The sequence below is a fragment of the Brassica napus genome, chromosome C3 (assembly GCF_020379485.1).
Source record: "Brassica napus cultivar Da-Ae chromosome C3, Da-Ae, whole genome shotgun sequence".
In the NCBI taxonomy this organism is placed as follows: domain Eukaryota; kingdom Viridiplantae; phylum Streptophyta; class Magnoliopsida; order Brassicales; family Brassicaceae; genus Brassica; species Brassica napus.
In genome coordinates, this window is record NC_063446.1 from 66,670,464 (window position 1) to 66,693,957 (window position 23,494).

At 34.0% G+C, this 23,494-nt stretch overlaps 1 protein-coding gene across 1 annotated transcript; it reads left to right on the plus strand.

Moving 5' to 3' along the window:
• The first annotated feature begins 21,606 nt into the window (after positions 1-21,606).
• LOC106357666 lies at positions 21,607-22,632 on the plus strand. The gene has a single exon (XM_013797352.1). It carries the CDS (start codon positions 21,607-21,609, stop codon positions 22,630-22,632), a length of 1,026 nt encoding a protein of 341 aa, XP_013652806.1.
• The last annotated feature ends 862 nt before the right edge of the window (positions 22,633-23,494 follow it).

The following is a 23,494-nucleotide window of genomic DNA, read 5'->3' on the forward strand; positions in this document are numbered from 1 at the left end:
CGCATAATTCACATCTGAATAAAAATAATTCCAAATATTCGAAATGAAAAAAATTAAACTACATACATATAAGGTAATGTTTTTATCATCATTAAATTTTAGAGCATCTCCGAAAACAACCTTATTTTAAGGTAAGATAAACCTCAAATTGATAAGGCATTGCACAACAAAATTACTTCACTTTGATATAAGGCTGATCATAAGTATGCAAGATTGATGCATCGTTGGTTTGAAGTCTCAGCTTAATACATAGGAGAATAAGAAACATACTTTACAGCCTTGTAAATTTTTTTTTTTGGCTTCCTACTTTCATGTAAATGTCTATTCCTACCTTGATCAATATATTTCACATTTCATTAAAATAAATATAAGCCTCAAATTGAGGTTTGAAGGAGGTGTTCATCAATGGTATAACCTTAAATCTTTTTTAAAAAAAAATTGTTTGCATTATAGTCCTTAAAATTGATCAAAGTTAATAAAATTTACAATACCGTATGAATAATAAAACATATATTTAAAAGTATTACAAATAGTATTAACATTATATTATAATAAATGAGAATTATAAAACACACAAATTAAATCACAAATAAAAGTAAAATATCAAATTACTCAATATAAGTTTTTGTAATATTTTTATACAAGATCAATTAATGAATTTTTAAAATAATATTTAAATTTATATTAATTATATGTAGGTTAGAAGCTTAAATTTTTCGAAACTAACATTTTATATGTAAAATATTTATGAAATATAATAGTATACAGGTTAAAATGATAAATATACAAGTTAACATGGTTATTTGAAAGCTATAACTGTAGAGACTGAAAAAAATATAAAATTTTGAAATGTTGTAAATCTTATAATTTGAGGTTGCTCTTGAAACCTTATATTTAAAGTTTTAATGTTGCTTCTAGAGATGTTCTTAGAACAAGTTACTACTTCTAGCCAAAACAAAGTTCCAACCTTAGAGCAATATTCGAGTCTAATTTTATGTCTGAAAAGACATTAAATGCATGATGAATTTAATAATTTATGGAGGGTGAAGCAAGCTTAGATTCCGTACGTAATACTTAAATGTGTTTGATAGCTATAACACATTTTTAACAACAAGAAAAATATTCAGATTTACGAGGGAAAAAAAAAATTCCAAAACGACTTCATAATTAATTTAAAAAAAAGAAGAAATCAAAATTCTTTGCGATTTCTAGACTTTAACATATTACTCCATCTATTTCATTTTAATTGTCGTTTTAGATTTTGACACACAGATTAAAAAAATATTTAATTTTGCATATTTTAAAAAATTAATGTATCATTACAATACACCTAAACAGATTTTAACTAATAGAAAAATAGATTAGAATATAAAACTAATAAATTATGCATTGAAGTTATAAAACAATATTTATTTTGAAACAAAAAATTTATCCTACAAACAACTAAATTGAAACCGAAAGAGTAATAACTTTGTATTTTAGACTATATCACTGGTTTCTTAAACATGAAACCCGAAGGTTTATGTTAAAAGAACGGAAAGAACAACAAAATGGGAAAGTCAAGGAATAGACAAGATTGAAGAAGAATTACGAACTTAACTGATGGCATTTTACATAGTGTCTGGGCCAGGTGATATACTATCAATCCACTATGAATCTCGGATGAAAAATTACATAGTTTTAATATTATTGTTACAAACAAAAATCATTGTTACATAAAATATCAAATAACTAATCATAGTAAAATACTAAAATATCAATGAAAAGAGTTTAAATATCGATGTTCTGTCTTATCTACAAATCGGGGATGCAAACGAATTATAAGAGCATCTGTAGACTGTAATGTAAGGTTCTCAATTTAGAATCTTTCACTAAAGCTACGATAATATAAATAAATATCTCAAATGATGAAATACTCATTCAAAAATATTTCAAAATGATTTTTTTGAGATACTTTTGAATGAATATACTTTGAAATATTTTTAGATTAAATGAATATATATACTTTGAAATATTTTTGGATGAATATTTCAATCCTCAAGGCACATGCATTTCAGAGTCTTAGTTGAGTTGTAATGACAAAAAGGCACATGCATTTATTTTATTTTAAACTTTGATAGAAGCTGTAAATTAAAAATCCTTCTTTAGAAATGTTTTTAAATAACAGAATACTATCTTTCTAGAAACAACAGAATAAAAACTTGCACTTAGTATTAGTAAAACTTTTATAATAGCTGGATATCAACTCGGTTAAACCCATGGTTCTAAAATCGGTCTAACCGGAGTCTAGACTTCCACCTATGCGGCAAATCAGTCTTAGCCGAAACAATTTTTTTAAATCTGATTTTCAAAGCGGTTTAAACCTTTTAAAACCAGTTTAAACCGTTTTAAATCTGTTTAAATTTGTTAAATTAAGTAATTATGGTAGTAAAAATCCATAAATTTATCTAATTCTTTTTGTTTTATATATTTAATTTTGATAATTTATCAAAATAATTTTATAATTAAATCTAATAACAAAAATATCTTATATAAATGTAATATATATATATATATATATATAATAAATCAATAATTTGTTAACGCCTAGACCCGTTTAAGTTCCATATAATCCATCTAATAGATAATCTTCTATAGAGCGTCTACTTATCGACTACAGATTTCTTGAATATCGGTTAAAACTGACACTTTCATGAGTTTATTCATGATAAAATTGGTCATCCTTTAAATCAACAGAACCATGTGGGTTGGGTCGATGTTTTTATTAAATTTTTTGATTTTCATCTCATTCTTTTATCATTTAGTGAAAGGATGAATTAAAAATATCAAGGATCTTAAAATAGTGGGGTTAAATCGAATAGTGTGATTGCAACTTACAAGATATGATATTGCCTTCTCTAAATGGGAAAATAATAACCAAAGAAAAATTACTAAATATATATAAACTAAACCATCATTTCCTAATAGGACCTTCATTGTCTATATTGATGATTGTGTTTGGAATTATTTTAAGTTTGTCTTTATAAATAACCAAAGTTGTATTTGTAATTGATGGTTTTATATAACCTGCGTACATGTGATGAATACAATTTTTTTTTTTAAAATAACGAAAAGAAAACTAAAAACCTATTATGAAGAATGGTAAATAAAAAAATAAATATATTTGGCAAACTGAACTATATTTCAGACAGTTTTTAGCCGCTTTAAAAAAAAAATTTGTTCAAATATCCATTTCAAACATTTTTTCAAAAAAAAAAAAAATATCTATTTCAAACAGCTATTTCATACGCATATTCCTTGTTTGATAATTGAAAGCGTTTTGCACCCAACTACTTTCAACCCGTCTTTAAATATGCTTTCAATCATAGGTCATAACCATGGATTTGACCCACTTTCACCAATAGTTTATAGGTGTTTTTACTACTAATTATTATATTATAAAGTCTATTTATTATATTTATAAAATCATGAGTGATTTAGAGATAAATGATGATTTTAAAGCATTTTGGAGATATTTGAAGTAAGCACCCGAGATGACCATCGAGCTCGACCATCGGTCGATATTGAGGAACGGATATCGATCGACGTTCACATCAGAACATCGATCGACAGCGAAGCGCGCAGAAAGTCCGTTTGGTCACAGCCGACTTGAAGTCCAGGTCTTCACCAATTTACAAAATTACCTCTGTCGAGTTTTGACCTAATTATATAAGTTTTGCCACCATGTTCGAGGCAAAATGTGATTTCTTGTGTTTATTGTTTTACTATTATCAACAAAAAGTTTTTAGGATTTTGATAGATTGGAGAGAAGATCCAAAGTTATATTTGTGATTGGAACTCCATTGATATCTATTTACTATTCTAATAAAGTTTTCTTACCTAATTACTGTTATGAATTGTTTAGCCATGTATGGGTAGTTCTATTGTTAGATTTTAGGGTTTAAATAGGTTATGAAAGATTAGCCCCAACTATAGATTGCTGAGTTGTGATAATAATCATTAGGATTGTCATTAATGCATGATTCTAGATTAGCTACCTAAAACTTGCCCTAGGATTGTTAGATAAAAGCGATAGCTTCATTCTCATCCTGAAATCATTTTAATTGAGCAAATAATCATGCTAGAGTAAGGCGAGAGCTGATCTAGTGAGCTTAGTGAACATCATTCAACCCGCGCATAAAGCTTAACTAGAAGCGCGTCGATCGATATCCATACTGGATAATCGACCGACGGAGTGAAAGGTGTATCAATCGATATCCCTACAGGATAATTGATCGACACTTGCTATTGATCGAACACTCTTGTTTGGGTCATTAGATCTAGTTAATAATCAAGTCCAGAAACACGAGAGCTGATTGACTTGTTGTTTAGTAGTTGAGCTCTACATTATCATGCATGCAACTCATTAGGCATCTGTAGGATTATAATTCCAAGTTTTCTGAATAAAAACACTAAGTCTAGATATTTCCTTTTAAGCACCAAAACCTCAACCAATCAATCGAGCAATTACTTTCTCAACAAAACTGCAATTTTACATTTTAATCATTAAACCATCCTACTTAAAAAATCCCATTTGATTTATTAGATTCCCTAGCTCCTTGTGGATTCGATCCCTAAGTACTGCAATTGAACCTCTTATTTGAGAGAGTAAATTCGCTCTTTAGGGTAATTTGAGTGATATCAAATTTGGTGCCATTGCCGGGGAGCTTTGATCGCCTATTAGATTTAATTTTTAAAAGTTTTTGACATAAAATTTTTTTCTTGGATTTTCAGGTACATGCCCAGCAGTACTACAAGCAACAAGGAAACTCGACTTCTATTCTCACCAGATCCTGCAAGTTTAGAGCGTTCAATCCGAAAAGAAGCGTGCTCCTCATCGTTCGACAACAATGCTTGTTCGTCGCTCGTTTTTCGTCAACCACCGTCGACCCAAGCACTAGTCCCGTCGACCGATACTCGCTCACCACCGTCGACCGAAGACACTCATCTCCCGTCGACCAACATCTTCCATCCGAGATCGATCAATACATCCGTCCAAACATCGATCGATACTGAACCGAGAGACATGGTTGCGAATTTGATTCTTGTACGTGATGAGAGAGAAGACCTGCATGACCAGGAGGGTCATCTGCGTAATGCAGCAGGTCAGAGGATAGATGTTCAGGGGGCTGCAATCCCTGAGTCCGATACTAATGCTACATGCGCTACTCTACATGTAGATGAGGCCGCTCGACCGAGAACATTGGCTGACTACAACCATCCACATCAGTTCTACAACAACAGATCAGTCATTCGACCTCCAACTATTCAGAGGGATTTCGAGTTGAAGCCGCAATACTATACACTCGTGGGACATACACCCTACTATGGGTTATCTCAGGAGCATCCTATGGACCATATGGAGAGGTTCGAGGATCTTATATCTGCTATTAAAGTCGAGGGGGTCTCTGAAGACTACCTCCTATGCAAGCTCTTCAAAAACTCACTTGCTGGAGATGCTTCGCATTGGCTTAGGTAGCTACCACCAGGATCTCTAACATCCTAGAGCGACATCAAGAATGCATTCTTATGCAACTTCTTTGATGAAGCGCATGCTGAAGACTCGAGGAGCAAGATCGCTACATTCACCCAGGAGCCTGCAGAATCATTTAGAAGCTCCTGGATCAGATTCAAGTATTACCTGAGAGACTGTCCACACCATGGATTCAATGAAGTACAACTGCTCAGTACTTTCTACAGAGGCATCGCGGTGCAGTACCAGATGGCTGTTGATGCTTTCAGTAATGGGAACTTCAACACTAGGAATCCAGAGGAGGCAGTGAAGGTCACTGAAAACCTAGCATCTAGCAACAGCACCAAGAACACTACTTTGAGAGGAAGAGATCTGCCACCATCCTTGGGAATGATCAGATGGATGAAGTGAAAGCAAAGATGGACAGTGTTCACAAGCTTCTCAGGAAGTAGGTCTGCTTGGTTGAAGATGCAGAGGCTGTAGACACAGAGGGTAGAGCAGAGGAAGCAGATGTGAACTTCATCAGTGGAACTGGATTCCAAGGTTCTGGAAACAAGGGTGGAAACATAAACTCATATGAAAATATGGGCAATTTCAACCAGAGTTCGCAGCACCAGAAACTCTACAACAACAACTACAACAACAAATACAACAACAACACGGGTTATGGAAGCTCCTACTACCAGAAGCCACCACCGCCAACTCAAGAGAGAAAGATTGAGGAGATGCTTGATAGAGTTCTTGAGGGACAGCAGCGCATGACAGTGGACTTCAATGGGAAGATTGATTCTATCTACACCAACCTGAACACAAAGTTTGAGACTTTAAGCACTCATGTGAAGAAGCTGGAGATGCAGGTGGTTCAGACAGGAGAAGCTGTTAAGAGGCAGGGAGCCATGACAAGAGGGGTAGAAGATGATGTGATGAAGCACCACGTGAATGCCATCATTGGGGATGATTTCTGGCAAGTGCTGAAGGAAGACAAGCTGCAAGAAGGAGATTTCGAAGTAGAAAGTCTGATGATTTTTGGCGGATCACATTAGTGTCGATCGACGCCAAGCCATGAACATCGGTCGACAGAGGTCATCCAAAATCGATCAACATCCTGTCTTGGACATCGATCGACAACACCTACGGAATCAACCGCATCTTGCAATGCCGTGAGGATCATGACTCACGAGGAGTTCGCAGCAAAACACCGACATCTGCCCAGCCCTGTCTACGTAAACATCGATCGATCTGACCCCATCATCGATTGACATCAAGAGACTCCCATCGATAGACAACCTCCAGCATCCATCGATCGACGAGCACCTCTTACGTACCGAGTGCAGATGCCAAAGATAGATGTTGAACGTCTTAATGCACCCAGGCCCAAACCCAAGCCTTTAGCAAACCCACCAGAGACCGTTAGGACACCTTCGGATGATGGAGCAGATTCTATGGAAGTTGATAAGGTTCCTACGGGAAGAACCCTAAAAAGAAGAAAAGAAAAAGTGGCGAAACATCTGAAGAGGAGGGCTAATGAAAAAGAAAAGGAAAGTTTCCAAAAAAGAGTCTTCAGGATTCCTCTAGATAAGCCATTCGATGAAGCTTATTTTACCCACAGATTGTGGATGTTCTTCAGAGAAACTAGAGAGACAGAAGAAAACATTAGGAGAATGATCTGTGAAGCCAGAGAACAGATGAAGAAAATTATTACATTGAAGAAGAAGAGTGATCATGGGCAATTTGCAATACCTTGCACGGTAAAGGGTATTGAGTTCCCACATGCCTTGTGCGACACAGGAGCATCAGTCAGCATCCTACCTAGGGTTATGGCAGATCATCTGGGTCTGTAGGTGGAGCCTTCCAAGGAATTATTCACTTTTGTGGATTGTGCTCAGAGAAATTCAGGAGGAATTGTGACCTAGAGGTGCAGATTGGTAATGCCCTAGTTCTAGTTGATTTTCGTGTCTTGGATATCAAGCTAAACTAGAACTCTTCTCTATTACTTGGGAGAGCCTTCTTGCAACAGTGGGAGCAGTATGCAACTTGCAAACCAACCAGTTGTGCCTAACACTCATAGATCCTCATGTCCACTACAACCCTATTCCAGTCAAGAAGTCACAGGCGATCTCCATAAAAATCAATGATCCAGAAATCATTGCAGCATGCTATTGTGGAGCCGAATACAAGACAGAATACTCGGCGTCGATCGAAACTCACACTGCAACATCGATCGACAGTGCCCAGCAAAAATCGACCGACACAGCAGGAGAAGAATCGGATGACAGTAGTTAAGGAGAATGGGAAAACGAATACTACAATCCCACTATGGCAACACACAACATGCATACGGAGGAGTATGATGAAGATTATGAGTAAGAACGAGCTATAAAGCAAAGAGCGACTCTTGAAAAGGAAGATAGACTTCTCCATCATTCCTTTTGGAAAGAGAAGTCGCCATCGATCGACAGGAACGGTTTAACATCGATCGACACTCAACTTCATCAACCAAACCGCCTTCGAGCATCGACCGACATCGCCTACTACCCATCGATCGATACTAACGTCGATGCTACCCGAGACGGAGATTACTCAATTGGAAGTTGGGCAGATGATCGCCATCACGAGAGCTACGCAGTAGAGACAACATACCGTGATCAAGGAGCTGATGAACTTCATGAGGGTTTCACATATGAGGAACTTCTCAACATGCAAAGACGCGATGAAACAGATCAGAAACGAGCATAAGCTGCTTGGGAAAGAAAACATTTCAGCCATCTGATCGACAAAGTGATTCCTCCATCGATCGACATCAATCCTTCAACATCGATCGACATCAACCATACAACATCGATCGACATCCGTCCAAAACCAAAAACCACTGTAAGCGAAAAAGATAAATTTGATAACCAGTATCTAACTCTAGACGAATTTGGTATTTTCAGAGACCCAAATGGCTACGCAAAGGCAATAGATGGACGTACTCTGCATGTATCTCGAGAGGATATTGCAGACATCCTTCAGACGGCTAATGGAGCAGACAACCTCTTCGTGCAACAACACAACTTTCCAGAATACCAGCAGAAAGTTACAAAGGAGTTCTATGACACAGTTGGTGGCATAGATAAACGCTTCCAACAAAGGTCTCGGCATCCTACTCGACCATCGATCGACGTTGAGTCAACATCGGTCGACAGACGTCCTGAATTTGGCAGAAGAGCCTTTGATCTTTTTGGTACTAGGAAATTCTACTAGGAAGAGAATGATGAGTATGGAATCTACAATGATGATCAGGGATATGCCAGAGATGTAGATGGACACACCATTCGTGTTCACAACAAAGATATCAGAAGACTTGTGGAAAGAGCTTCAAGAGATGACCCAAACTACATCTGTCTTCTAGAACATGCTAGCTCATTCACTCAATCCAAGCTAGTACCAGAGATCTACACCAAGGACGAAATCAATGAGATATTCTATGGAGTCTGCGGAGAACAAAGAAGACTTCCAGATGAAGCTTGATGGAGTCTACTATCCATTGAATGATAGTATCAGTTGGATAACTACTTGCATGGAAGAGATGAGGCAAGACATAGCCAGAATTCAGCGCACGATCGACGTTTCTCGCCCTACATCGATTGACAGACGTCGACAAGCATCGATCGACAGTCACTTACCAGCATCGATCGACAACCGCTTACAAGCATCGGTCGACGACAATCCACCACACTCACATACGATGAAGTCTCAACTAGATTTTCACACCAGGAAAGAGATAGATCAGTTGGTAGAAGGGATCTACAGAGCTCTGGAAACTATAGAAGAGAGGCTTGATAGGAGATATGATGACATTTATTTCCCAATGGACCTCGCCATTAGTGCTTTGACTTCCAAGATAGAAGCTATTCAAGGGGAATTAGTGGAGATTCAGAGTTACATTGCCGGTCGACCATAAGCATCATTATCGATCGACAAACGCAACAATAAATCGACCGACTTTCACAGACAGACATCGGTCGACGAAACTTCAAACCGAGGGAGGCTAGTACAAAAGGTGACATCAGATATGTCTGATACACACAATCGTGGAGAGGAGATCTCAGCTGACACATACACCACAGTTATGAGACATCAGTTCAATCTTGAGAGTCTTGGAGATAGATTGCAGAAGATAGAAGATGCAACTACAATAATGAAGGACAAATGGCGCAGAAGAGATGAAGCAATGCGAGACTTCACTGGTACATGGTTCAACAAGCGGAAAGAAGAGATGGAGACTTGTTTCCCAACAAGTGCCAACTTTCAACATCACTAGCCCAAATTACCTCCAAAGTCAAGCTAAATGACTATAACAAAGCGCTGAGTAGGAGGCAACCCACTATTAGGTAATATTTATTTGGTTTTTATTAATCTACTATTTATGTTGGTTTTTAATTATTGCAGGTCATTATATATATAAAGATATCAGAGTAGACGATTGCCGTGAGTATCGACTGACGAGACACTGTCGACATCGATCGACAGAGCATCACCTGCCGTGACCTATATCAACATCCTTACATCGGTCGACAGTCATTCTGGTCTGGTATATCGTTATAACTTGTTACATTAAGTACTTATGATTTAATTACCACCATAACTTCGACAGAGTTTACACTGGGGACAGTGTAGTTTAAGTCTGGAGGAGGTTTACTGATATTAGTTTATTCATGAATTTTAAAAATATTTTCAAACATAAAGTTTTTACTGAGTCAAGAAGGTGATAATGAACTTATTAGATTTTTGCTTGTTATCTAACCACTCTTTAGCACTATTCTAGACTTATTGATTGCAGATAATACTAAAGATACTAAAGTTGATCAACCTGTCAATTATGTTACATTTGCTGAGATTGTTTGAAGGAACCAAAGCTGACATCCAACACTAAAACTTGACACAACTACTGGTCTTGGGGCTTGGTATACATGGGATCGGATTCTTCAAACAAGTCTGGAAAGTAACGCCTTGTGTAGATAGATTTATCACCCTCTCTCTCTCTATTTTCGAAATATAGATATTAAAAAAAATCATATATATATATATATATATATATATATACATATCTATTAGAGGTTCATTAGGAAGGGATTCAAACAGGACTTGGTGGCTACAACCATTAAGGCTTGCTTCATAAGAATTATATAGGTAAAAGATTAGAACACGACTTGGTGGCTACAACGATTAAGGCTTGCTTCACAAATAATCCTAGGATATATGTCAAAAAAGTGAACAGGACTTGGTGGCAACCACCATTAAGGCTTGATTCATGGAAGCATGTCCAATCTTGGTCAATGATCTTGCAAATATAAGCAGATTTTGACTAAGAGAGAAAATTAGTAGAGAGAGAGAGGATATGAACTAATGTTTACCTGCAGGTCCAAATACTTGTTTGAAAATCCTTGAATCCTGTGATCGATACTGCCAAGGTAAAGCCTACACTTTTATTTATGCTAAGAAATGAGGTTGGTAGAGGGAAATGTCAGACAAGATTTGCTAAGTTGTTAGCTAGGTGAATTCGGTTGCTAAGCTAGGATATGGTATAATGTGCTTTTGTGATTATGACTTCTTAGATGTGGATTGCAATATTGTAGAGGTGATGATTCTAAGTTTAAAATTGTGTGAGTCCCTGCTGTTTTCAAACTTCTTTCAGAGAGACTGCCTGTTTGTTTTGCTTGAGGACAAGCAAAAGGGTAAGTCTGGGGGAATTGATAGACCATGGATTTTATCCACTTTCACCCATGGTTTATAGGTGTTTTTACTACTAATTATTATATTATAGAGTCTATTTATTATATTTATAAGACCAGAAGTGATTTGGAGATAAGTGATGATTTTGGAGCATTTTGGAGATATTTGGAGCAAGCACCCGAGATGACCATCGAGCTCGACCATCGGTTGATATTGAGGAACGAATATCGATCGATGTTCACATCAGAACATCGATCGACAACGAAGCGCGCAGAAAGCCCGTTTGGTCTTAGCCGACTTGAAGCCCAAGTCTTCACCAATTTACAAGATTACTCCTGACGAGTTTTAACCTAATTATATAAGCTTTGCCACCATGTTAGAGGCAAAAAGTGCTTTCTTGTGTTTTTTTTTTACTATTATCAGCAAAAGGCTCTTAGGATTTTGATAGATTGGAGAGAATATCCAAAGTTATATTTGTGATTGGAACTCCATTGATATCTATTTACTATTCTAACGAAGTTTTCTTACCTAATTGTTGTTATGAATTGTATGGCCATGTCTAAGTAGTTTCATTGTTAGAATTTAGGGTTTAAATATGTTATGAGGGATTAGTCCCAACTATAGATTGCTGAGTTGTGATAATAATCATTAGGATTGTCATTAATGTCTGATTCTAGATTAGCTACCTAGAACTTTCCTTAGGACTGTTAGATAAAAGCGATAGCTTCATTCTCATTCTGAAACCATTCTAATTGAGCTAAGATTCTTGCTAGAGTAATGCGAGAGCTGATCTAGTGAGCTTAGTGAGCATCATTCAACCCGCGCATAAAGCTTAACTAGAAGCGCGTCGATCGATATCCATACTGGATAATCGATCGACGGAGTGGAAGATGTATCGATCGATATCCCTATAGGATAATCGATCGACACTTGCTATTGATCGAACACTCTTGTTTGGGTCATTAGATCTAGTTAATAGATAAGTCCAGAAACGCGAGAGCTGATTGACTTGTTGTTCAGTAGTTGAGCTCTACATTATCATGCTTGCAACTCATTAGGCATCTGTAGGATTATAATTCCAAGTTTCCTGAATAAAAACCCTAAGTCTAGTTATTTTCTTTTAAGCACTAAAACCTCAACCAATCAATCGAGCAATTACTTGTTCAACTAAATTGCAATTTTACATTTTAATCATTAAATCATCCTATTTAACAAATCCCATTAGATTTATTAGGTTCTCTAACTCCTTGTGGATTCGATCCCTAAGTATTGCAATTGAACCTCTTATTTGAGAGAGTAAATTCACTCTTTAGGGTTTGAGTGATATCAATAGACATATTTAAAATAACCGAAATAATTCAATTTCAAATTTTATATTTTAATATCGCCCTGTTGTTAAAAAAATAAAATAAAAAATAAAAAAATCCCCCAACTTTAGACGGCTACACATTAATCTAAAAGCAACTAAAAACCGTCCGCATAAAATTGTTTGGTAATAATTTCCAAAACATATATTAAAAGCATATGATGGAACCGTACAAATGAATTTAAGTTTTGTCCACTACGATTAGTTGGGTTGGAAGGGCGCTAGTAGGACATCCATCTATAGCAATGAGCCACTCCCACCATTTGTATTATTAATATATAAGTTGAACTTAACACTTAACGTAATTTCTAGGTAGATATCCTTAATCCACCTAATTAGTCTTTATTAAAGCCACTTTAACCACCTAATTGCTCTATATTTAAAATCAAGAGTCAAGCCGTATATCATGTCACATCTACGGAAAAATGTCACATGTTTAGATTCTTTTAAATGCATATAAGATATTTTACATATATTTTTAGTTTGATTTATTTAAAATCATATTGGAGATGAAAAGAATAAAAAATGACATCATTTAAAATGATTAATTACATAAATTAAATGGGAGAAAACAAACTATTTTTTTTGTTTTTAGCGAAATAAACCAAATTATTTGATAATTCCTCCATTTCACTTTAACAGGTGTTTTAATATTTTTTTAATTTAGTTTAAGTGATGTTTGCACAAAATTTTTTTTTTTCAAAAACTACCGGTATATTTAACGAATCAAAAACTACTGGTTTATCTCGTTTGTATAAAAATAACAATAACTACCGGTGATTCAACTAATAAAAAGTTATACTGCAAAAAGCAAATGGTTATAAACATCAAATTACATTAACTATTTTCATAAAATTTTTATGTTAATTACAGTATAATTTTTGATTAGTTGAATTACCGGCAGTTATTATTGTTTTAATACAAACGAGATTGTTAACTAGCAAGTTTTTAGTCGGAATGTAAAACTTTTAAAAGTCTATTATTTTAAAACAGAGAGGGAGTATGTTAAATTTAAATTATTCCATAAAATTATTGACACAAATGGCAATAAATACGTTTCCACAGTACATTTTAAGCTCTCTTAAATATAAAAAAATATTACTGAAAACGTGTTCCATCTCTGCGTGATATTTGAGAGAAGAAAAAAGACCAACTAAAATGCTGACAGCCTAACATGCCAATTTTTGATGTTGCAAATATAAGCCCGACCAAGGCTTATTTAAATTCCAACAGTGCCGAGAGAAGAATAGATAATTAGGGTTTAACAACTGTTTAGAGTTTCTGTTTTACAAGATCAACATGACATTGTATTTTGATGTCTTAAAGAATAAAAAATCTGCTAATGGATGTGAAGAAATACTTCCCACCTGATTGTAGAGAATCGTTTTGCCTTTAGTTTATTTTTCATATGCAAAGCGGAGAAACAAAGATGATTAAAGAAAAACCAATTAACAGAAGAAAATCGCAAAGTGATCGAGCTTTTGATCAATTAACCAGAAACGATTGAGAATAGTTACAGATACATCATCAAATTGCTGTCTAATAATAGAAGCCTAATAGAGTATCTGAAAATTAGCACGTGCTCGACACTTTTTTATTTACTGTCGTCAAGTACTCGCACTAATAAAAAGTAGTGGAAGAGATGACGAATTGCCATCATACTAGATATTTTCTCATAGTGTTTGATAGAGAATAATTGAATATGTTTTCAAACGACTAGCTAATCTGATGGCGTATGTCAGTTGGATATGGCTTGTAAACGGGCTTAAAACCGAAGGCCTAACATTGTAATTGTTGGATCGGACAAACCTTTAACAAAATAAATAGGTTCATCAGTTCATGTAATCCCAACCAATTTTTGGTGTAACGTTTCCGTTATAAAGTTTATGTTATCTTGTAAATTGAGATGTTCGGGCGCGGCCTCTAAGTCACCTTGGGCACGGGACAAGCGGGATCGAAATATCCTTTTGAGTATTGATGTAAGCGATTAGCTCTTCCTTCCATTGAGCCCGGTTTGTCTAAGACACAACCGGCATTTACAGATATCAAGCTTCATTACTAGAGGTTGATTGTATTTTATTTTAAAACTAGTATTCCTCCCGTGCGATCGCACAGATCAATTAATTTTACTGTATTCCATGTTTGTTAATCATAAAACTGATATGATTACCAACATATCAAAATAAATTATTATTTTAATCATATTTTTCTTTATCAAAATTACATATTCTTTAAACCTAGACAACTCATTGGATCATAAGTTTAGCATATTGTATAAAAGAATAGATCTTACCAAAAAAAGTATAAAAGAATAGATTTCATAGAACTTTTTCAATATCAAACGTACGTAAACTGTCATTAAAACCTCTTAAACTAATATTTACCTACACAGACGTTTTTTTACAAAAATTATATATCTGCAAAAAAATTCATAGGTAGATTAGTAGAGTTAACAAACTTTAGAATAATATATACATAAACAATTAATATTTAATTGGAATATGTTCTCCCTACGGAGCCTCACATATATGACACAATAGAAATTAACAACACTCTCATTTTTGTAATTCCCTTTTAACTTTTATCATGTTTTGTTTCACAAAAGCTTGATTCTTATTTCTTTGATATATAAAAATGTAAACAAAACTGAGTTTCATTTATTTAAACAGTTTTATATATCGAAATTACAAATGTAAATGTGTTTACCTTTTTTCAGAAGAATATAGATTTTCACATTGAAAATCACTTCATATCTCTGATAGTCGTATTCTGAAACAAAAATATGACTTTTGATTCCCTTGTAGAATCTGATATAATCTTCAACTTATACTTCTGAAGAAAGAAGCATAGAGAATTATTTTTAAAAGAAAAGAGAAGAATAAAGATTTTTCTCATACTCACTGTTTTAAAAAAAAAAAGACAAAGAAGATGAATAGATATAGAAGAAAAGCATAGAGAAATACAGAAAAAATTGATTGAAAGGAGATGAAACAGTTAATATTGAGAGTTGCTGAATTTTTAAACGTGTCATGATAATAGTTAGAGAAAAAACAAGAACTCTTTTTTTTGCAGTTACTAAACATCTAAAATCAAACAACGTGGTGATACAGTTTTGTTTTCTTTTGGTACAATGTAAAATTTTAACTTTTTGAAAACAGGTTTGATTTTTTTTGAAAAGAAATTACACATGTCAAATTTTGATTGTTCAAGTGACTTATGCTTTAATATATAAGGGATAATAATCACAATATTTATATAATTTTAATTGTAAATCTAAATATTTATTACTATTTTGTTGTATTATTTTAAAGTAATGTATTAATTAATTTTTGAAAAATAGAAAAATACATCAACACCAAAAACCAAAATCAAAATCTAAAAATCAAAAACCAAAAACCAAAAACTAAAAACCAAAAACTAAAATCTAAAAAACAAAAACCAAAAAACCAAAAAACCAAAAACTAAAACTAAAAACTACCGAAACAATCATCACTCTAATATACTAATACTAATCATTTTTTCTTCTTCTTTGAATTTTGATGCAATATTTTTGTGGTTTTCACATTTTAGATTTCGATTTTCTTATTTTTCAACATTATGAATTTTTCTTTCCAATGCACATGCAAGCTTTTAATATTCTAAATTTAATTTTTCACAAAAAAAATATTCTAATTTTTTTTACCAAAAAACTCATAGTTTTAAGACTAACAAGCCAAGAGGGGAAAAAAAAGCTCGAGCCAAGTCTGGCATATTAGATTGCACTCTCTCTGTTTCACAAAGAGTGTCACATAGACATTTTCACAAATACGAAGAAACTGATTGAAATGCATTTATGTTTGCATTTATGTTTTCATTAATGTCATCTATTTAACCAATAACATTTTAGATAAGTACATTTATTTATAAGAACAATGCATTTTGCCATTAATATTGAGCTAAAAGTAAGTATAAATTTCATTGAAATTGTAGAATGACACTTTTTATGTAACAAGAAAAAATGATAAAGTGATACTTAATATGAAACTGAGGGAGTATAGAAAATTAATATTTTGTTTTCCTTAATATATAATTCAATAAAAATTTGAAAGAAAATATTAAATTCAATATAGAAATAGAATCTTTCGAAGTAAAGGTTGGGGAGTAATTGTTTGGATTAAGTCGATCTGATACTGAAAGTAACATGTATAAATATAATGTTTAATTTATTTCACAAAGTACTACGACAGAAATAATGATGAAAATTTCTCTTTACAAAAAAATATGTTTTTACCGACTCTCTTCCAAATTGTCTAACATGTCACACTCAAATAGAGATACTAGAGAACGTATTCAAAGATCAAACTAATCCAAGAACTCTTCATGATCCCTATCTTTATGCTTTGTGTCTATTTTAATTCAACATCAAAATGCTTACGGCCTTTTTTTTAAGTTGTACCTGAGTTACATCTCTATCTATTTAGACTAGTAGATTTTGTGGTTAGCTTTAGCCATCTTCACAAGGAAGATCTCGTATCTTTATTTATGGAATATTTCCAAATTTTTTTCAAAGTCTTTTAGAAATCTTTTCATGATTTATCGTTTTTAAGTAAAACTGAGTTGTTTACAGAGTCTACATGAATCTGTAAATGTTTGCTGTCAAAAAAAAAAAAAAAAGTAAAACTGAGTTTGCTTAGCCTCCAAATAACTTTTAATTTAGCTCTAAATCAGTTTCAATTCATATCTTTACATCAGTTACACAGCTTCGTTTCACGTAGCATTTTTTGTACTACTTGATGTAATACTTTACGATAGGTATATTAACGTCTTGAAAAGTTGTTTTTTTTTTCAATTTCTAAAATTCAGTTTTCACTGCAATAACATAAATGCAGTAGTGATGGCAAGGCCTTATCACGATTTAGCCAAGCCCACCATTAAAAATGTTCTTCGGCCATTTAAATGTTTATCTAATTAATTTTGTTTTTGGCGTCATCATCCAATTAACTTCTTGACAATGAACGTTTTTCGCTAATCAACCTAACCATTTTTTTGTCGTACCAATCAACCTAACTGATCTCACCTCATCACAGCTTTGCTTTTGGGCCAAAAAACTAGTCGCTCATCATATTATTGAAAAACACATGCAGCCGAAAAGACATGGAACATTTTCAGTATCACCGTTAGTTCATATATAGAGTGTTATTGATTGATAACACTGTTTTAATTTTTGATTGATAATTTCTTTGTTTTATTAATTTTTTAAAATATGAAAAATAAAAAAATGAATGCATGGATTATAATAAAATATTATTTATTAAGTCATGGAAAATACAAGTCTATGGTAATAATTTTTCTAATTAATTTATAACTAAATCAGATACAATTATATCAAAAATTATATAGAACAAATTTCACTGTAATTTTTGTTTTTTGCAGGTACAGCGTCACTAAACATTAAATAATACGATTTTATTTGTTTGTAAACTATGTTATTTTATTTCATTCATGTATGTAGAAATTGTAGTCGATGATATGATATTGATTGTGCCCGTTATTTGTGGAACCAATATGGATTAAACTTTAAAGTTTAATAAATAATTAATTTCCTGAAAAAACTAAAGATCACTGACTCTATACTGCCACGTGATTTTCTCATCATTGCTCTTTCAATTTTAAGCACTATCTTTATTGTTCTCTAACCGTCATCAACGGTTAATTTCACCGACCATAATTATTTTTTTTTTTAACATCTTAACTTTATTAATATCAAAAGAGTTAACAGAGAACCATAATCGAAACATACAACAAATACATTTTTAAGCTGAACATGATAATAGAAAAGTAATAACACGATGCTTCCTAACTCTATTGCAGGATAGACTGATTCACTAACTTTTTCTATCGTTGTTCTCGGTCTTATATGATCTTGTGTTTGGCTGTCATCCATTGTGATCCAACACCTTTCATCACTTAATAGATCAGGAGGCACGATCCATCTGTTACATCGTTGCCCATTCCGTACACTCCCGATGCAGGAGATAACATGTTTTGTTGCAATCTCTATCCATTTCCAAAGACACCCCTCATATTGACTTTGATAATCATTTGAAACCATCATCTTCCACCACATGTCTTCGCATAACCAATCCATCTTTCCTCCTATTATCGAGTAAAGACGTGACCCATCTCCTTGACGTAGTGAAGACACAATCGTCCATATCAAATTCTTAAATGAATATGATATCCATATTAGTCCCCACAGCCATGGCGGTTTAAGATTTCTTCTTTTGTTCCAAAGGACTAGTGATTCTTTTGAGGAACTTATGGGAGATAATAAACCGTCGTGCCTGACTAGCCACGGAAACACGCCGACAACGCAGAACATCCAATTTCTGTTTGTCCGGAGATGATACTCAACAATTAAGGAGGTAATAGACTCACCAATTAGGGAGAAACTTAATTCGTGAAAGATCTGTTCCAAATCCCATACCGGCGCAATGAACCAATAGATAACCACCAGACTGTTTGTCCATGACGAGACAATTTCACCACGGCGGCGGGAAGGGAAGAGACACTGTGACGAGAAGACATGTCGCTTGAAACGAAAATACGTCGAAGATAATGATTTCGATGAAACCATATTTAATGATACAATACACTATAACACAGATAAATTGAAAACAATAATTAAAAAACAAGTACGAACCGACGCCGGAGTCGGCGCCGGCTGGTAGTTATCGCCGAGAAAAGTTTGTTCTGTTTTGCACCGACCATAATTAAATTATGCAAAAGACCAAAGATACCCGTAATTGCCGCTTCCCCTTCTTTGATCGCACTATTTTCGCCTATACTAGTATATACTCCTGCTTAACGATCTCGAGGTTCATTGTTACCTCAGAATTCTCAATTTGATGGACAGTTTATGCTAAGGTTTAAGAGCGTGCTAAGAATAACTGCCGACCTCCAGATCGTATCGTTGGCTTCAAAATAGAGTTCAAGTTCTGTCAAAACGTAAATTGTCATTTGCTTGGTCAGACACAAATAAACCTATATTTTAAGCCTCGTTAGAAAATCGAAATCAACTTATTTGTCACTTGTCAGTACTCTCTCTTGGAGAATTAGTTGGATCTCAACCCAGAGACCTCTTCATTAAGAAAATGCCTTACATTTCATTTAATGATATGATATCACATAAGACATGAAAATTTCATGGGCATGGACAGTCCAACACCAAGTAAGAGATGGTGACCGACAGAAACGTAAAGCTATTTGTATAAACAGCGTGACCCTATGATATACACCTTTGTTTGCAAAATATCCCCTATATATTATTTGAGAAGCATTGCAACATTTGTTTGTAGCCACATGTCAACACTATAATGATTCTTAGAATCCTTAGAGAAATAGGTTGGTCCATCTAAATATATAATAAGTTTTTTATTAAACCACAATAAATACAATATTAAATGTGCTTCATTATTTCCTTAAATAAGATTACAGAATTGCCTAATGTGGCTAAAGTATATATGACAATTAATGATTTTGAATAATAAAGATTTGATAAAAATAAGTGTGCATTATAATTATATTTGTTTAATTTTAAGCTATTAAAATAAATTAAACAATCATAGTAACTATATAATAAAATTTTTAAAAATTATTTATAAATTATATTTTGAATTTTTAAAAACGAGTATAAATTATTAAAACTGTTAAAAGCTTCACATTCAAATTTTGTGATCTATGATTTAAAACTTTTGTTATGACATGATACAAATAATTAAAAAATAATATAAGTTGAAAGTCTCATTTAATAAGTATCAAAAATAAAAGATATATAAATATATGTATCATTTTAAATTAAACTATATGCCATATAAAAATATATAAATATCTTAATTTTGAAATTTACTTTGAACATTTTTTTGATAAAAAATTTGAAAAAATATTGACAACTTAATTTTTTAAAATATTATAAATTACTTAAACCATTAATACCACAGTGAAAATTTTGTTATCACTAATTTAGACTTTTTGCTATAACAGATACAAATGATAAAAAAATATGAGTAAAAAGCATCATCTAATAAATATTAATATTAAAATATACCATATATATGTTACTATCATTTAAATTTAATTATATATCATATCAAATAGAAAAAATATTTTTTGATTTATAAAATTTATTTATATGTTTGCACCAATTTAATTATATAAGTAGTAGATAATGACTTTTTAATTATTCAATATATATTTATTATTTCATAATATGTTATAAACATATAATATATATAATGTTTATCCTGCGTAAGGCGCGAGTCTTAACCTAGTATATATATATATCAAGATTTTAGCGAATTAATTTTTTTTGGACATCCTTAATATAATAAAGCACAAGTCATCCTACCAATCAAATTCTGTCACATAATTAATGTTTTACTTTTCAGAAAAACAATTATTAAAAAGATAGTGATTCCCTCTTTTAGGCTTTATTCCCCGTTTGCTAACATACATTTCGCTAGCAAAGTGAGGCCTCAGTGTGTAATAACAAGTTTCTTTCATCAATTTCCGTCCAGTTTCAGAGATATTTTCTACTTCTTCAACCAGATCTACTTTACCATCTAGGATTTTCTCTTAGGTGATCTTAGTTGAAAATCTCAAATCAAAGGGCTTTAATTTTGGTAAGGCTTTTCTAGTGGAGTGGGGTCAATCTGAGTTTCAGAAGTGGTGAGATGTCGTCACAGTTAGATAAGCCATTACTACATATGTTTTTAGAGGAAGAAGAGGAACCGTTTGTGCTTCCTGATCATCCGGAGTACCACTCTACGGGTCGAAACTCTTTAAGTCTGGTGGGGCGTATTTTGAATCCTCAGTGTCAGAAAATGTCAGATGTGATTTTGGATATGCGTCGGAAGTGGAAATTATATGATAGAGTTAAAGGTGTGGCTCTTTCTAAAGAAAGATTTCAGTTCATATTCAAACATGAGCATGACTTGCAAGATGTATTGAACAAAGGCGTCCACACGCCGAATTTATGGCCGCTTGTTCTGGAAAGATGGGTGGAGAAGCCGCCTGCAGATTATCTCCAATATATATATGTGTGGGTTCAGATGAGGAATATTCCGATCAATCACTACACAAAGAAAGCACTATTGGTCCTGGGGGAGGTTTTGCTGGAGAAGTGATTGAAGTTGCTTTTGATCTAGAAAAGCCACAGGTTAAAGAGTACATAAGGGTTTATGTAAAGTTTGATGTGTCTAAACCTCTGAGAAGGGGGGAGGGATTTACGATTCCAGGAGGAGAAGAGTTGAACATCTTATATGACTATGAAAGAATTCAGAAAAGGTGTTATACTTGTCAGCGTCTTACTCACGAGCAACCTCAATGCCCTTTCTTCAAGAAGGTACATATTGTGCCAGAAAAGCTTATAGTTGCGTCGACAGAGAGGATTCCACCATGGAGGATGGAGACTATGGATGAATCTGATCCGCTTTTTAGGGTGATTCCGGAAGATCAGTTAGGATTGGATCCTTTGTCCGGAAAACCGAAGATAGCGAAAGAAGTTCTGGAAGGGATGAGAATGTATCTGATGGTAGCTGATGGACCCGAAAAGATAGCTAGGATCGAAAGGATAAGGAAATCTTTGAGAGACCTTGAGAATGATCCTATTGGTCAAAAAACCATGCTCAGATTGGAACCTATGCCTACTGTGACAAATGATCTTGATAAAGGCAAAGGAATCGTCTTCAACTTTGAGCAGAAAAAGGAAGTAGCTCATAAACCTGAGAAGTTAATGGCGAGTGCAATCTCTGCGGGTGTCAGAGTCCTACGATCTGGGAAGGTGGTTACAGCTCTGCTAGACCTGAATGAGTATTCTGGTAGTACCCAATCCGGTTTGCTGATGGAGGGTTCAACGGGTTATAGTGCTAGTTTCTTTGAAACTAATGCTTCCAGGACTACTCTAAAGAAACCTAAATCCAGAAGAAGGCCGGAAACTTACACAAGAAAAGCAAACGGAAACGTGCTCTCGGAGGAGATTCGGCTAAGGGGACGAAGATAGGAGAAGGTGTGATCACAGATTTAAAAAGGAAGGTGGATGATGATGTTGAGCCATCTCAAAGCTCTACAAGGTTTAAGAAACCATTGGTGGTCCCAAATGAGGGACCGTCCAATATCTAAATGGTGATGGTGAGCAGGAATTGCCAGGGGTTGGGCCGTGCACAAGATCTGGTGATTCCAAGACTGAGGAAAATGCGTAAAGAACATTTCCTAGACATCTTGTTTTTGATGGAGACGAAGAGGCAGAGGGACGAGTTGGTTGATCTTCAAACATGGTTAGGCTTTGATAGGATTTTGATAGTTAATCCTATTGGGTACAGTGGAGGATTAGCGTTGCTTTGGAAGAATTATGTGCATATTGATTTCAAGTTTGTAGATAAGCACTTGGTGGACTTCAGTGTACAGTTCGGGAAGGATCGGTTTTTTTGTTTCTTGTGTATATGGTGAAATGGTTAGAAGTGACAGACCCAGGTTGTGTGAAAGGTTATCTCGTATTGGATCTCATAAAAAAGAATCTTGGTGTATGATGGGTGATTTTAACGAGATAAGAAATAACGAAGAGAAGATAGGAGGTCCTACAAGAAGTGAAGTGTCATTTCAGCTGTTCAATGACATGCTCGACATAGGAGAGATGGTGGAGCTTTCTAGCACGGGAAATAGCTTTACGTGGGGAGGAATCAGAGGGACTCATTCGATTCAATCCAAGCTAGACAGAAGTTTTGGGAACAAAATATGGTTTCAGATGTTTCCTGCATCTAACCAAGTCTTTTTGGATAAGCAAGGTTCTGACCATATACCAGTTTTGACTAAGCTGATCTCGTCCTCATAAACATATAGAGGGAGTTTTAGCTTTGACTCAAGGT

Excerpts from the sequence above, each read along its gene's own strand:
- LOC106357666 (XM_013797352.1), top strand. The coding sequence starts at position 21,607 with ATGGCCGCTTGTTCTGGAAAGATGGGTGGAGAAGCCGCCTGCAGATTA.